The 17458-nt window shown below is 38.0% G+C and overlaps 1 protein-coding gene across 1 annotated transcript in view; it reads left to right on the forward strand.

The window, feature by feature from the left end:
• Positions 1-1791: 1791 nt before the first annotated feature.
• The window catches only part of LOC100379086 (cell adhesion molecule DSCAM-like), a 67432-nt gene continuing 51765 nt past the window's right edge, over positions 1792-17458 (forward strand). The window contains exon 1 of the mRNA XM_085498944.1: positions 1792-2113. Within this exon, the coding sequence (XP_085355070.1) occupies positions 1792-2113 (322 nt within the window). The remainder of the gene's footprint in view (positions 2114-17458) is intronic.

Here is a 17458-nt window from a genome sequence, read left to right on the forward strand (position 1 = left end):
GTCGAATCGAGTCACTTGAATACAACATATGTTGTTACTTCGTTTTGCTGTGTATTTCAAAATCAATACAGAGTTACTGCCATGCCACACGAAAGCACTCCAATTGATCAAACTCTTTTATAAAATCTTTCAATTGAAATAATATCAACAATTCAACTTTCATATGTTCGATAAATATATTTGTTTTATTTTTCCACACGCTATGCAGTCGCCGACACGTAAACCCCGATGTTGATATTGCTGTGATTATGTTACTATGTGTTGGCAGCACCGTGGAGACAATAAACCCTTTACATTTAAGCGTACGTCACATATGGTGTGTGATGTTAATGTTAACTGTTTTAATTATATTATTTTTTTAACACAGAATCTCTATTATAAACCAACGTACGCCGACTCTTTCGTGATTTAACGCGCGATGTATGCGTTGCATGCACCCCGACCCCTACTAGTAGAATACACACATTGATGTTGCTAGAGTTTCGCTGGCGTGTCTGTATCGTAGACTAGTTTCGACGACCATTCAGTCGTATGTGTCTGTATGTTTGCCACATAACTCCATCCACAGTGTGCGCCGTAAAACAAATTACATGTATCAACAAAGCAGTCGTTTGACGCACACGAGATTTGTGAAGTGGCCCGTGTGTATATTTCAGGTGATGATACGTCTTGTATTTACTCTGGAATAACAGTGAACTTGGAATATCACGCAATAAAATGACGTCGATGTACAGCATCAGTGACACGAGTAATATACAGGTGTAGTTTTCGATCCACAGAGGACAACCAAGTGTTTTGAAGCGATTAGCAAGAGACAATGGGATAATATTAATCCACTCAGTCGGTGATATACATATATATATATATATATCGAGAGATTTAAACAATCCATTCAATATATTGTCAAAATACACAGTAAAACTAATTGTTTTGTTTTTTTGGTTTTTTTGCTGTGCATATTTTTCATCGAAATTTAAAACATCCACGAATTACAATGAGCAAAATATACGAATGCAGGAACGAGATAAACTAATCTTTTAACACAGGGCGTTCAATTTATTAAAATTGAATGATCTCTTTTTAACTAGCTAACTGGATTAGGCGTTCCACACATGTGACACAGCCCGCCGTGTTCTTTCATCGCAATGTGACACATTCACCGTGGACACATGTAACGTCTGCACTTCACTCAATAATTTATTGTTATCATATGTTGTATTGATTTGTTAGTTCGCTGATGTATTTTACCGACAGATGTGACGACGGGTCAGTTAAGAGTAGGTTCATTTCATTTCAAATTCAGACATTAAATGCAATAGCCTTGTAATGGCTGTGTAGTTGAGTTAACCTCACTGCGCATGTCCATCGTAAACTATGCATATTTGTGGAATACCTCTTTCCATATGCTAATGAGATTTATATCGATAAATTTGAGTGGATAGTGTATATTTTAGTAACGTTTATCGTTTAAATCTGGAATTACAGTGATAAATAGAAAAAAACTAATTTAAAAACAGTTATAACATCAAATACACCGTACAGTTAAACGAGTCAACACGAAAGTTAAATGAATGTACAACTTAAACTGAATTTTTATTTTTATTTTTAACCTGCAAAAAGAAGAAGAAAAAAAACATAGTAGGATTTAGGCATGCTTGGAGCTCCGAGCTTGTTGGCCACCTCGTGACCTCGAGGTAAAATTACGTTCTTTTTTCAGTAATGGTCGTCGTATTTTCACTGAAGCATATTTATTATTTGTTTGCAGGGTATTGGCAGACTACTATGAGCAGCATGATAACAAATCCGCCGTCTGTGATAGGACCGCGCTTTATTTACGAACCCCCTGGACAAGTGGATTTTTTGAACACGCAGGGCGGGAGAGTGGAATGTACGGCTCATGGACAGCCACAGCCGACCGTTAGATGGATTAAGTCAGATGGAACACCTGTAACGGACGTTGACGATATCTTGACGGTGCTACCAAACGGAACGCTAGTCTTTCCGCCATTTGCGGATTCCAGCTACAGCCGAGATACGCACGCTAGCGTGTACGTATGCATGGCGTCCAACAGCGCAGGCGCAATAAGAAGCAGGAACACGCGAGTAAACGCAGGTAAGTGAAGGGTATGATATATAGAAAATAATATTTGGTAATCGTAGTCCTAAATAACTATTAAAAATAGCTAGACGTTTCGAGCAATGGCTCTTTATCGATAGCATAGAAGAAAGTGAAGGGTATGTTTATTTGAGCACTATTGGTAATGAACGGGGAAAGGGCCAACCACAATAAGCTTGCATCATAGGAGCAACTAACAAGACATGGAAGTCTTCACTACACTCATTACGGATTATCCGTGGATGTGATTAACTGTATTTTTTTGGGGTAAATCTTTATAAATGTAGATTCAAATTCAAACAAGTGGTTCCGATTTGCTGTCGGGTGCTCTTCTTAATATATGCTGAGTTGATTGCTGATTGGACGCCCCCAAGGTCAATTCGATATTATAATCATACGCACTAGTGACGTCATTTTCACTTGCTGTGATTGATCGGGTGGTTTTCGACCGCATCTTGAGTTTCTAAATGTTCTCTGCAGTTCTGTCCAGTGTAATCGGTGGTTGATTCTTGGGTCAAGCAAGTCATCACGCCTCGTAGAATCATCAGTAGAATCTGCACACGCGTTTCACAAATAAAATTCCCGTGAGGGATCAGTATACAGTCTGTCAGGTTATCCGTGTGTTCCGAGTTCTTGTGACAAGACACAGTCATGTGACCATGATGTCACATCTCAGCAAAAAGACGGCGAACTCTGATGACCTTTCATAGCCTACTTTCAGTACGGAACAATCGAAAGTAAATTGCAGCTGTCGTTTCTTCTTTTTGTTTAAAGAATATTTATTACGTTAATGCACCACACGATATATTCAAGCTTTACGTAACCCTGGAATGCAAGCAAACAAGCGTCAATTGCCGTCAGTATGGTTGAACACCGACACTAACCAAACACTTGAATGCGCGCCTTCCAACGCTATAGCGTGCTTCCTGCAAATTACCTAACAACGGAGCTGCTGATTTGTACGAGTTACGGACATACCCACTTTTGAAAAACCACGCCCAAATTGTAACCCAATGTCCAATTAAAGATTAACTGAACTTCGAGATACGGGCAACATATATTTTTAATTTTGCAAAACGCCTACATTTAGTAACCCGAACTTTAACACATATTTGGTCAAGTCAATGGAAAATAACATGCGACTGGCAGGATAGGGGTTAATTAAATAACTCTTAAAGGGCGGCAGTCGTCGTGCCGCGTCCTGTTCGATATGGGACTCATAGCGACGTATACAACGCGTGTAAAATACATTGTTTTTTTTTACATGAAATTCGAACACGCGCTGCGCAACGACCGAACTTCGAGTTACGGGCAACATAGATTGTGGGTTCTGTTTAACGTTCACATTTAGCAACTCGAAGTTTTATTATTTGTAAACCGAGCTTCGAATTACTGGAAATACGCAAATATTATATTGTACGCCGATTCGCTTAATATTTGCATATAAAAGTGCACGGGTCGTTGTACAGCACACGATTGAATTTCATGTAAACAAACGAAGTATTTTACATGTGTTGTATAGAGATCGTCGCCGAACACGACGCGGCATAACGATCATCGTCGAACACGACGCGGCGTAACGGCAGCGCGTGTTCGAATTTCATGCAAAATAATCAATGTATTTTACACGCGTTGTATACGTCGCTATGAGTTCCATATCGAACAGGACGCGGCACGACGACTGCCGCCCTTTAAGCTTGAATCACACTTCAAACTTACACGGTGAGTGACAACCTAAACTTTACGCTAAATGTATAATATTTGAAAGCGTTGAACGCGCTCACTGGTGCAGCTTTACGACTTCCAAACAAGACTGTGTATTTTTTTTATAACTATATGTTATGGAGGTATGAATAGTCAATACTCCAATACACAATTACGTAACACTTTTGTTTGTTTTGTTTTTTAATCATAAGAACAATCCCAGACTCCCGATAATAATATGGCCGTGTAACAAAGGAAAACGCTGTTTACAGCCCGTGAAAACCAGATTGCTACCACGCCATGTAGTGTTTACTCGCAATTAATAATTCAAATATAGTTCTCGTTGTGTAAATAATAAAAACAACGAGTCTAACTTAATATTTTAATGCAAATTGTATGGTTTATTGTTGGGTCTGACAAGATATATGCGTCATGTAAGTGATATGGTCTTCACCCGCTTATAAGCACTGCCATTAATCGTGTGTAACCGTCGCAAGCCTCATTCTCACAACCCTCTCCCACGGTATACCGTCATCTTTGCAGTGTACTGCTACTGCTGCTATATTAAGCTGCCCAACGTGTACCGACTGATGAACTGACGAACATATGCCTGGATTGAGACGGCGTGACCTGAAGTTACTACAACGATAGGCAAGGACGATTTGTATTGGTTGAACAGACTGATGCGGGTTCCGATTCTTTTCGACGGTTCTATGATTGGGGATCGTGAACACCGTACATAGGGGTGACGTGAATAACAACCTGGTCACTTCGAATTCACCGCGACGCCTGGCCGAGCAGAGCTGAAATTATGCAAGCGGGGACAATGGTTGAGCTTTATCCACCCGAACAGACGTATCCTCGTCTGTTCAGCGTTCACGGTCAAAAGAAAAGTGGGATAGGAATTAATGCTCATATTTACTGCAGGATCTTCACTTTTAAAAATACAAGTGACTGTTATCGATGTGGGTGACACTCAGGCGACAGAATTGAGTCGCAACTAAAACCGAACTCCGTAATACTACACCAAACAGCAAAATTCCACGAAAAACGAAATGTAATTTTTAATGATTTTTGTTCTCACTTGGCATAAGGTTTGGCTCATTTGGATAAATATAGTTGAAAACGAGCAATTCGAACGAAAATACGATTCGGAACTATCAAGTTTAAGTTGTTTACCAATAAACGATAACTTTATTATTAGTGAGCGTCAAATATTTCGTAAAATAGCTTACTATATTTGGCGTATCATGTTGCTATCTCTGTTATTTGAAAGGCCGCAAAGGTCTTCAAGTTCACATCGCGACGTATTCGAAGTGAGTCCCACGCGACGTATGCAACGCTTGTACAGTCCACGAAATTATAATTTATCAACGATTACAGGTAATCTCGTTTCAAATGAAAAAATACACGCATCTACTCACTGGGCCTCAGCTGGTACGATTCCTTTGATGAGGGCGTGTTGACAGGAGGCCGTGATAATGGACAGCATCCGGACCATTATATTTATGATCATAAATGTCTAAAGTGCGTAACACATATTGAAAACATACCTGTATCAGCAACCTTGGTTGCGTACTCCATTCGACAACAACTATGTACACGATTAGGAAAACTACTCAAAAAGATTAAAAAATCACCAAAGTTTCAATATTTTGTACTTTGGACCCTATAAAATGTAAAAAGTTACCCACATATTATAACGTATTTATCATTGCTTCCCGACATTTACTCGTGTATTAATTGTGTGCGTTGGTGTGTGTATAGTGACCGGATATACATTTTATATATATTTTCTGTATATATTAAATTGATATTCAAACAACAAAAATAGAATAATGCTTTCACCATTGCAAATGTGTGTGTACACAGCGTCACAGTGTTCACTGGTGACTGCGAACTGCAGTAAACAGTTTTGACGTTAATTTCAAGTTTTTACCTACGTGCGTAGAGAGACAGTGAAGAAAATTGCTTTTGGTGGGCGTGCGTCCGTCTATTTTGATCACGTGGTGCACACGAATTGCAAACGGGTACGTCCCTGGATATAAGAGAGCTTCGTGTGCGCATGGGTTTCTGCGCAGATGTCACAGCCAACATTTACTTTAACCACCGGAATAATCCATAAATTGATCAATATATAACAAGAATGAACAGTCAACTTCGATTTGACACATTGCAGTTAATTTAGTCAAATTGTTTACTTTGGAAACCTCCAACAACACTAGAAAATACTTACATCTGAAATGTCTGTAGTACTGTTAATTTTGTTGAATACAATGTGGTTTTTATGATTCAATCCTTTTTGGCACTTTTAATTATATTGGCATACTACTACAGCGAAAATATATAAAAAATGAAAAAAACAAAGACGGATTTGCGTAAAATGTGTCTATAGGCAATGTAAATGAAATATGAATGTTTCAAATTTAGGTTTGCTGGGAAATGGTAGCCATTATGATTCTTTGATTTTAAAAACGACTTCAAGAATAAACAAACATCATTACAGTGTATACAGAGACTGCACGCAAGGAAAAACGCTGTTTACACCTCGTGAAAGCCAGATTGCTATCACGCAATGCAGTGTTTACTTGCAATTAATTATTCAAATATAGTTCTAGTTGTGTAAATAATAAAAACAAGGGGTCTAACTTAACATTTTAATGCAAATTGTTGGGTGTGACACGATATATGCGTTATGTCTGTGATACGTAGCGTAGTCACCAAATTCTAAGTAGACACTACCTTGACGATCTTTCCTATTATAGCTATTTTATATGAATATTTAATTCTGTTAGTTCGCGTAAATAAACAATGTGTCATTACCCCTCATCATTTTTTAATGCAACCTTGGTTTTGATTTAAAGAAAAAAGAAAAAGTAAAAAAAAATATCGCAAAATAAATGTATTTCACTTACGCGTAGTGCACTGTACGCGTAGGTACGCGCCTTGATATGAAGACGAAAATAACGTGGGCAGAGTATTTGGTTTATGCGGGCAATTCGTTGCATCATGGATGTCAAGCGAGAGAACACACGGGCAAATAAACATAACACAGCGTTCAAGTAAAAATAATAATGTATGGTCATTACAACGTCATTGACTATTTTCCGAAGTTATAACGCTTCGCTCGCCACATGGGCATTCTTTTTAAAGTGTAATCCCCACTTTGAAAATATGTAAAACATCACTCCCAGAATTCCCAGCTAAGAACAAATATATCAGTTATACTGCACTAACTCATTCAATGTATATTTGTATGTGTATATATCGTACAGGGATGGTATCTCACGCGCTTGGAAATGTAACTTTAACAGGGTCAGTAGTAGTAAAACAAAATGTAGCAACTGAATATAGCAATGGCTAAAGTTCAATATTCCTACATTTTCCCCACACTTTAATGCAAAAGCTGGGTCAAAAATACAATTGTTAAATTGTTTAAAAATATACTGACCAATGCATTAAAACATTAAACTTTGAAATACTGTTCATTTCCATCAAATAAACATGACTGGGACACAGTGCCAGACGTGCGCAATAGAACAAACAGAATGGAGGCTCTGAGCGTATGTGAGCGTCATATTGCAATATTTCAACGGGTGCCTCCATTTATCACTGATACCGGCTGATTGGTATATATACCCTATATGTTGACTAAAGATCGCATTTGTTTATTCAAACATTGCCCGGGGCTAAATCACCAACGATCACTCTTAGCGTACGTAAACACTCAGTTTATTCGGCAATTTGTTGTTTAAAGGGCGGTAGTCCTCGCGCCACACATGCGCAAGATATATGGTTATAAATAAACCAACGACCACTTATTTACTAGTGGTCTGAGTATAAACAAAGATGGCGACGTTGACTGTTGCGCAGATCAACGAGTACAAATTGAGACGTTGACAATCTTTAATCAGGTGCAAGTCGTACCCAGGTCAAACCACATACTTACGATTTCCATTAGAGAAGCGCATTGGATTGTGGGAAAATTAATGTTTATCAACACTAATGTCGCGCATGCGCAGCGCGACGACCACCGCTCTTTAATGATTTCTATTCATTTTCTGTGATTCTATTTTTGAACAATCAGTTGTATTTCTAAGTAGAATACTCTTCTACACACATATGCAGGACCATGTACCGTATCATCTTGATCGTAATGACTATTTCCACTAATTATTTCAATAATTTGCACATTTTTATGAATTATTCTATAATTTTGTTGTTAAAGGTCGAATAAGGTACCCCTTGAGTTTAAGTCATGCGTCTTTAATCTGAGTGTCCAATTCCGTACTCGTGATTATCGCATAACGGTAATATGAATAGGTACGAAATATGATAAACAAAATGGCGTGTTCGATGACGTAGCTTGATGACGTAGCTTAACTATATATGCGTCGAATTTATTTGAAAAGAATGTTGAAATGTGTAGTTATGTTGAGTGGTTAAATGATATACAAACAAACTCTATACGGGGTGGGAAATGCCCTGGGTGAAATGGTCACGTGTTTTCTTCGTTGTGTGTGATGTCATCTATATACTAAGCAACACGAGTCGTTGTACACGATACGTGACAGCAATGGTGGAGTGGACCAACACGGCCGTCAATATCATGGCAGCTAAACAGTCAAAACAGGATTATATTGACAAATAATTACTTAAGTTGTATGACGTAACAAATTATAAGTAATTTCCGCCAGTGCAACGTTGACACCATAATTATGCATTTAAAGACAAATCCAAAAAACAAAACAAAAAAAGGTTATGTTTTAAACGCAATGATTCATGGGAGCCGATCTTATGTATAAACTATGGAAGAACTGTACAATACCAACGTTGTCGTCGACCAATGTGGAAATACATCGTAAGTTGTCCTGGTGGGAAAAAGTGTATATCGGTAGTTATTTATAGAAATAAGCCAATGTTTATGAATAAACTCTCATCTCAAGTACCTCAAAATAGAACTCTTCATAATTAACTCTAAGACTAAACTACAATAAATCAATCCGAGTCGGTAAAATTAGTAACGCCAATCGGTACAGTGTTTCGTGTCGACATGGGGAGGATCTTGTCACTCACCCAGGCTGTGCAGCACAATATTGGGCGGTATCCTGGAGAGCAGGGTGACTGGTGATACGCTGGTAACATGGTTAGACACTCCACTATTGTCATAGTTACGATTGGAGTTTAGTTTCACACCATTTAATAATCGGGTCAAAAAGCTCATCGAGGGGACTCTTCAAGGACTGTAGATTTGTTATAATTCAATTGACGGTGACAGCAATATCACGCATTCCTCACGCCCCGACCTGAGAACTATTTATTAATCCATTGTTGCTTAGGTTCAGTTGAAAAACAAGAACATGCGATGAAAAAAAAATGACAAAGACACGTGACCATTTTGTTAACGCTGTTTGGATCACACGGTACTTCAGCAACGAGATTTATCAAAAACCCATAAAAAAACGGTGACAGTTGAAACAGCAACGCTATAGATCATCGGGGTGTCAAAAGAGAACAATTCAAGATAGATGAGGAAACAGGCGACGATTAGTGTAATACGTATAGCAAATATGTTTTAATTATTCCACTCGCCATCCTTGGTTTCCGAGCATGGCGACGGCTGCAACCTTCCCGTACGTATACTAACTACGTTGATGGACGCCGTACACGAGAAATCAACATTGAAATACAGTCAGTCGCCGCCCATATCACGAGAGAGAGAAGCTTAGTGTAGTCCCCGGTGCTAATTATAAGTTGTGGCGTGATGAGTGATTATGTATAATAACATATCCGTGGAAACGTACAATTGTTTTGTGTCTGCGATAGAAGTGATATTTCTATGGCAACGCGTTCCAGTTGCTATAGTTCCATTTTCTATAGAAAATGAAGAAGGGGAATTTGACAGTAGGTGGTCGATAGTGACTTGTTGCTGTTGAATCCAATGACCACAACAATCTGAAAAAAAAATCGTTTTATATTTTATTTCAAGAAAGTCAAGGCAATCCTAAATTCTAGAATAAGTTTGTTAAAAACAATCAGAATCCCAATTATATCAACACTAACGTGCATATTATATAGTAAACTATCTGCTGCCCTAAAATGCGCACATGGACAATATGGCAATATAATAATATCAAAATGTCGTCAAAAGGGATGGCATTGTTTCAATTTATTCCTTAATACGTGTTCCCAATTTCCTGTGCATATAGGTAAATATTGCGCGTTTCTAATTTAATTGAACGAATGTTGATAGAGTTGCTGCCAAAACAACATATTAAATTGTTTCCATTATCAGAAAAAAATAGTTTAACATAAAAATATTTGTTTTAGTTATCAGCGCGTTCCCGTGGTGTTTTGTAAAAATGGGTTAGCTTTACCTAACATTATCATTGATATTTTCGATACCCCCTCCCCTACACACACACACACACGCAAACATAAGCACACATAGGTCACGTGGTTTATGATATACTAGTATTTATTTACATTCCCTGAACATTGGTACACAGTGGTTTTCGTTTTTAAATAGTACATAGCTATTGTATCGCGTGCAGTAAGTATACCAGCACTACTAGTAATCTCTTAACTATTTAACAAAAGACCCGAGTCCTTGGGCGTGAGCGTCCAATGTGAATGGCTATACAATTGGCCATCTGACGACCGCTCTATATTTGACGTCATTAGCATTGACTTATTTGCCGATCTTTGTTCATTCACATGTGTGCGCACGTGAATGCCTGTGTAAAAACATGTTTCACAACGGTTAACTGCATATGGTCTGGGACTGAAATGATGGCATGGGATGTCAGAGCAGATATGTTGTACTTTGTAACAGCCACATCACTGAATATAAATGTTATCGAAAAGCTATTAGGGCACACGTACATTTAAAACATGAATTTCTTGAGATAATTGACCATAGCCGTCGAGATTTATTTTTCAAATAGTGTGACATTCTTTTTTGCCACCGGACCTTTGAAACCGTGAGAAGAGACCACTATTCGATAGACCAAAACAAGTCTCGCGCCACTCTCGCCCTCAACGAGATCTTGACGGCCATCTGTGTCGGGTCTATTTTCACATTGTACACGTGACCTTATATTTCTCACTAGAAATCGTTGGACATGTGATTATAAATAAAAACAATGACATATTTACGTAGGCGATATATATATTGCAGAACCACTTGACTCATGCTTAAACTTGTACGTCTTTAATGAACTTGTTAAAGGACTCTGGGGAGACACTAGCTATGGCGACTAATAGTAATACAACAAACTAATGTTGATGTTTTGATGTCCGGAGCTCACGTCTTGTATATCTTGCTTATTGTCTTTTTTTTTTTGTCTTGAACGTAACGATTCTGCAAAACACTAAAAAATGGAACATAAACTTGCACTGAATCGAACCCTTGAAATGTCGATATCATTGAACGAGTACGACCACACCAAGTCTCGACTGCAGAACATCCGGGTGCAACGAACAACGAACAACTAAACAACGAAATGTAATGGTAATGATGTTTTCGTCGAAATCGCGTTCCATTTCAGATCAAAACATTCCTAGTCAATGTAAACTACATTAGCCCTTCTTGTTTTATCCGCTGGTTTCATTGCACTTTTCCAAGCGCATGAAAACTCACATGAAGTTGGAAAAAATATATTATTAAATATTATTATTTATGAAGGTCTCTGATAAGCGGATCATTCCATTCTGTGAGTAGGCAGCGAAGGCAATTAACAAGAAGAATAGTCCATTATACAGGAGGGGTAGATAAAAAAAAGAATTTTTAATATATTTTTTTAAATAAAACATTTTTCATACTACCTTTGGAAAGCCTCATATACTCACCATAGATTTTAAAGAAGTGACGTCATTCCGCAGTCGAGATTACAGTAACACAGTCACATCTCGTAGTTGTATGAAATGAAGAACATGGGATACAATTTCATTAAATTAAGGTCACACTTCAGGAGTATGTTTGCTAATTTCAAAGCGGATTGTGCTAATGGTTGAAAGACGGCGGCGGCCTATTGGCGTCTAATAAGTGGTGTCATTATTTCCGCAAAAAAGTCGACGGGGCTTGTCTTCCTCCTTTCTGACCTGGCTCGCTCGCAGTGGTTGTATCAAGATGCCTATCTTTCTAATACGATATTAAATAATGACGATTGCTAGTACTGTGGAATACTTTATTTTCGCTGGAATTAATTTTCGATGAAAAGGCTTTTCGGGCATTTTGTATGGAATTTATTTTCACTGATTTTTGATGAGTTTAATGTAAAATATAGGAAAAAAAGTATATTCGCTGAATTTTATTTTCACGGAATCATCCCTTCAGCGAAAATAGCGAAAATAAAGTATTCTACAGTATCTCGCGTTGTCATATTGTTTAGGGTCAAGGGAAGAGGTATAAAGTGAAATTAAAAATACAGATGTGCACTTTGAACTCTGAACTCAAATATGCCACTACTTTAGACGAAACATGCATCTGTCGTTTCTGACTTACGTGACTGTCCAGAGCTTTATTTAAATGGTTTTATCGTTCACTTTATTACTTTTCGCGACTTGTTGCCAGCTCTGCAAACCGTTAAATTTCCAGATTCAGACTCTCAGTAATATGAATGTTACGTTAAATAGATAACATAATGCATTATATACCTGGAATTAAAGGCACACATCCGCGTTATTTTTATCACGGCTTGCTAAGAGCTAAACTACCATAGTCGTCGCATTGCGACGTGTTCGAATTGAGTCTCACTCAGGAGGCGTATATACAACGCGCATAAAACCCAAATGTTTATTTAGATGAAACTGAAACGTGCGCGTGGCGACTGTGGAGCTTTGAGGAAGAATTAGAAAACAATTATAATAAGACTATTTTTGCGGGAAATCGTTAAAAAAAATCGTAAAGCCAACCAGTCGAAGGTTTCACACCTCAGCTACCAACCGTACACAAACATGTGTAACGAGATTTCGTTTATTGATTATCTCTAAACTGCCAGATTTAGTGACCGCTTAATGCCCTCGCAATCATGTCGCACCAGAAAGCAACATTTTGCCGTCTGCTTTACTTTACAAGGTTAATATATACTAGATTATTTAAACCATACTTTAATGTGTTTGTGTGGGACAGATTGTATTTGTTTTTCTTTCTCAAAACCCACAGAAATATAAAAGTGCATATGTTGTTTTTTCAACGTACCATAATGCGAGCGGTTTAGTGATTATGAAGGAGGGTCAGTTGCCATACGGGAAATCAACTTGTTGCTGTTTTAACAGAATTCGCAAGAACACTCTATAATTAGCTTTTTTTTATTATTTGTGAAAATATTTGTTGGCCTGGAACGAGGGTGGAATAACCTTGTGAAGCCGAAATGTGTGGGAACGCATAAATGTGTGGGTAGTTCGCGCGATAAAAACAGAAACGCGACCCCTTAGGGCGAGGAAGATTGTTGCAATGTCGCGTGCCTGATATGTGACAGCTTCTAAGATCGATGTGTTCTACGGCTATAAATAATGGTTTAACAGTTCTCCTGGCACTTTGTGTATATTAGCATTTATTCAACTTTAATAAATATTAATTATTTAGCTTCTTTAAAAAAACAATAGCGAGTCATGTTATTATGACTTCACATTGATGATATAGTTTTACAATTTGTGATTCACCGTCCACTTCTCATTCCCAATCAACCTACACATTTGAAACGTGGGTACATTTGGTAAACATATAGCCAACAAAATTACAGTTACATGTATAAAAACAATGCTGCACTGTCAATTATGTGTAAAACAATATGGAGTTTACTTGGTAAGCAGGTTATATCTAATGAAAAGTACCGAAGTGCAACTGTATGTTGTTTTGTGCATCATAAAAAGAGCAGCTTGAATCGAAGCATTGTATGCATATTGTGACGTTGACCTGTCATTGATTTGAAAACTGCGTGAGAGTAGTCACCACTGGAAAGTCAATAGTGTATTCAAAGTATTGGAAAACACACATTACTGCGACTATTGATCGAATTCACTTTTATCCAACTCCCCGTGTACCACTCTGTGTAATGAACTCCCATGATGAGACGTAGCACAGTGTCGATATTTGTCAGCGAAGTCGCGTTGCAATGTTTTAAAGTCGTCACATCGTGTCGCATTCGATACAGTGCGTCAAAAGCAAATTCAAATTTAGCTCTATAGAGCGTGTTACCTCACCAGTGTGAACATGTCAATTTTTACCATTTTTTGACATGCTCCATGGCATTTTGGACGCTTGTATCACGAACATTAGTTTGGTGACCTTTTTTCATCTTCGTTATGCTATGAGCAAACAACAAGTATGAAAGTATGACGAATTCGACTCGAACTTCCCTAATGGAAATTTGTTCCCCTCTTCTTTATTGTTACCTTTCGTAAAATAACCTCCACATTTGTTTTCGTTTTTGTTTGTTTGTTTGTTTGCTTTTTTCGACTTTACACCAATTGTTATTAGGACCTATAGTCAATGGGAAAGTTTTTCTGTTTGTTTCGAAATTACTAAAAAAAAAAACATATTTAAAACAAAAAATGTTTGACGTTTGGGTTAAATTCACGAGAAAGTGGATTCGTCGTGATCAAAGTAATATACGTTTCAACTACCAGGTGCATTTACGGGTATGTCAGATCTTAAAGATAAGAGTAATGCCGAATATTTGCCCGCCATTGTGGACACATATTATTCCATGTAATCATTTAGCGAATCGTAATATCCATCATTCTGACGAGATGTATGTCTCCATGCAGAGTGTGTCGAGAATCCAAACACGGTAGTTTTTTTTTTTTTTTTTTTTCATTTCATTTTCTAATACAAGGCGTTTTATTAGTCTTATAGGAATCTATAATTGAAATTAATTAACACAACTTGAAGTTTGAATATGTATTATTATTTTGTTTGATTTTGAAGCAACCATAATGAATATTCATTCGATGAAACAATGAATTATGCAAATGCAATGAATAATTTGTATGTACAACAAAATTCATAGAGCATTCGCATTAGCGGCACCAACAGTTTTGTCAAATTCTATTTTTACCAACACAACGTAAACGGTTCTAGATATATAAAAAATTTAAAAATTGGCAAACTGTCACATTGCCGCCTCTATAATACATGTTATTCAATGATCTACCATGAAGTATACATTTCTAGTCCAGTAATGCACGCAAACGCTGTGGACGGCGAAGTGTGTTTTACCCTGGTCGGTCGGATGCTCATATCTTAGCGCACATGTCCATTTCACTTTGATGAAAGGCGACAATACTGTCAATGACTAAAGAGATCACAAAACAGACAACATGACCGCCATAAATTCTTTTATGGCCAACTTTTTCTCGAAATCTTGTTTCATTCAATCTTGTGATACTGACTCAGTACACAATATAATGCAATTTGGAAACATTCTGGATACTTTGAGTTATGAGAGGCTTTCCACTTTATCGTTTACATTTATATTGTTGATTGATAATTCACATTCACTCGTGGTGGGTTATTTCTCGCCCACAGTTTACACGACCTAGTTTACAGCTCTAGTGATAGGTCATTCTTCCAGTGAGTCTCGGTTTGTGACACAGTTCAATCGATATGCAATCAATAGCAGATTGCCCCCCCCCCCCCAGGCCGGTGTCAATTTAACCCAGGTTCGGTTTATAGATGAAATATGGACGAAAACGTGTAATTTTTAGTACTACATTCGACACTAGCAAATATGTAATTATTTCTTCAATGAAACAATGAGACTATCTTGTCGTGCATTATACTCTCCGTTGTTTTCCTTTAACCCCACTTTGTGATTTGATAGTATAACAGTTCGCGAGCGCCGATGGCGCGAAGCCCTGTTGGTTGTTAAAAATAGGGGGGCGCGACCCCCTCGGCCCCCATCTAAATCCGCCAATGGCTTTCATGGGTCAAGCCTGAATCCCGTCACCCTAACTCTGGCTTTAAGCCATTCATCAGTACAAATGTGCCTTTTCTTATGGCAATGAAATGACAGAGTCAATGCGACGATGGGTGTGACGTCTGAATTGTGGGTATGCATTGCAATCAATAACATGGCCGTCTGACAAAAACGACTTGAATACAAGATGTCGATAAGAACATGATTAGTAACAATGCTTCCATCAATCAGACACTTCCAAGCCCATACAACAAAACTATGAAATTATGATGCCCCTTCCGTCTAACAATCTGAGTTTCCGGGTGGTCGCATAAACCGCTGTCCAATCTTAAAATTCAAACAGGGAAATGTAGATTTAATAATTAACTAACTATATCACAATTTCCATATGAAAAATATCTAAGATTTGGAGTAAATTCTCTGGAAAAACTCGGCGGAAATTGCATCTAAGTGTATGGCATTTTCGTGGGACTTGTTTTGATGGCGGGCTTGTAGTGTGCATTGGGAAGCTAAGCTACTCATAAAGGTGGTATTCAAGTGTGTACGACGCTGCTGTCTTGTTTCTCTTGAGAATATTAATACTTTGTCTATTTTTAAAACCTGTTGGTGTGTTTCCGGTGCCGTTCGAATATGTCGTCCGTTGTCGTGTTCCAAGTTGATTCACCACGCGATCCGTCACCGACAGTTGTACCACATGCCTACTCGGTTTTTAGGATTCTCATATATTTCAAATCAAACATTTGTCTGCTTTTTTGCTGATCTATGAACTCGAACGAGCAAGACGGTGCGGATGATGCCGTACTGGAGCACAATGTCTCGCGAGAGTGAAACTCGCACATTTACACAGCCGACTGAACCAACGTAGAGTTTATGGTCGAACACTGGTATATGACTAGTAATTAATTATAGCTAATGTGTGAATACGAACTACACGTGTGTGTATTGCACTGTCTTGTTTTGCCGCGCTATCATTTTAAAGATTAATTCAAGATATATTGTTCCAACCAAGTATTTTCCGATTGTACACAAAACCATCCCGAGAAACCATACGATCGGACGATATCGCGGTACGTATTCCATAGCGACGCATAGCAACCACCTGTTGGATTCCCTCCACAGTGAGTAGTGCTATAGGGGCATGTCACCTAGCAGGGGGAGGGGATTATCTACGTTTTTGCGATCTTTTTGACTGTATTTAGTATTTGTTTTAATCCATGAATTACCAATTTATCTTTGTTTATGGTACTAAATGTCGAAACAAACGGCGATATGGCATGCATTCACGTGCATAGCATGTAAATATTAATAGAAAATTAATGTTTTGTGCGATAAGAACTTTTAGTTTTTATCTTTTTAGTTACTTGTTACATATACGTGGCACGGACATCCTATTGTACCATCTTATGTGGGTTCATGTATCATTTTGGTTCGGTATTACCTAGATTAAAACTATGACAAAACTGAAAAAGTACCTGTATTGATAACGATACTAGTTATGGTCAAATAACTGATAACAATTTGAAAGTTGGGACGAAAATGATTTGACGTGCTTAGAGCGATACGGATCTCATGCATTCGAAAATAACAATCATTTCAAGATGGAGCGTTCGTAAATATGAAACTATGGAACACGTGACCAATGTGAAACGCTGATGAAAGAGGTGAACGACGACACTCGGGTGTCTGAGGTTAAAAATATGGGCGCCGTGAACGT

This window comes from Saccoglossus kowalevskii, chromosome 5 (assembly GCF_978046115.1).
Source record: "Saccoglossus kowalevskii chromosome 5, keSacKowa6.1, whole genome shotgun sequence".
Classification (NCBI taxonomy): domain Eukaryota; kingdom Metazoa; phylum Hemichordata; class Enteropneusta; family Harrimaniidae; genus Saccoglossus; species Saccoglossus kowalevskii.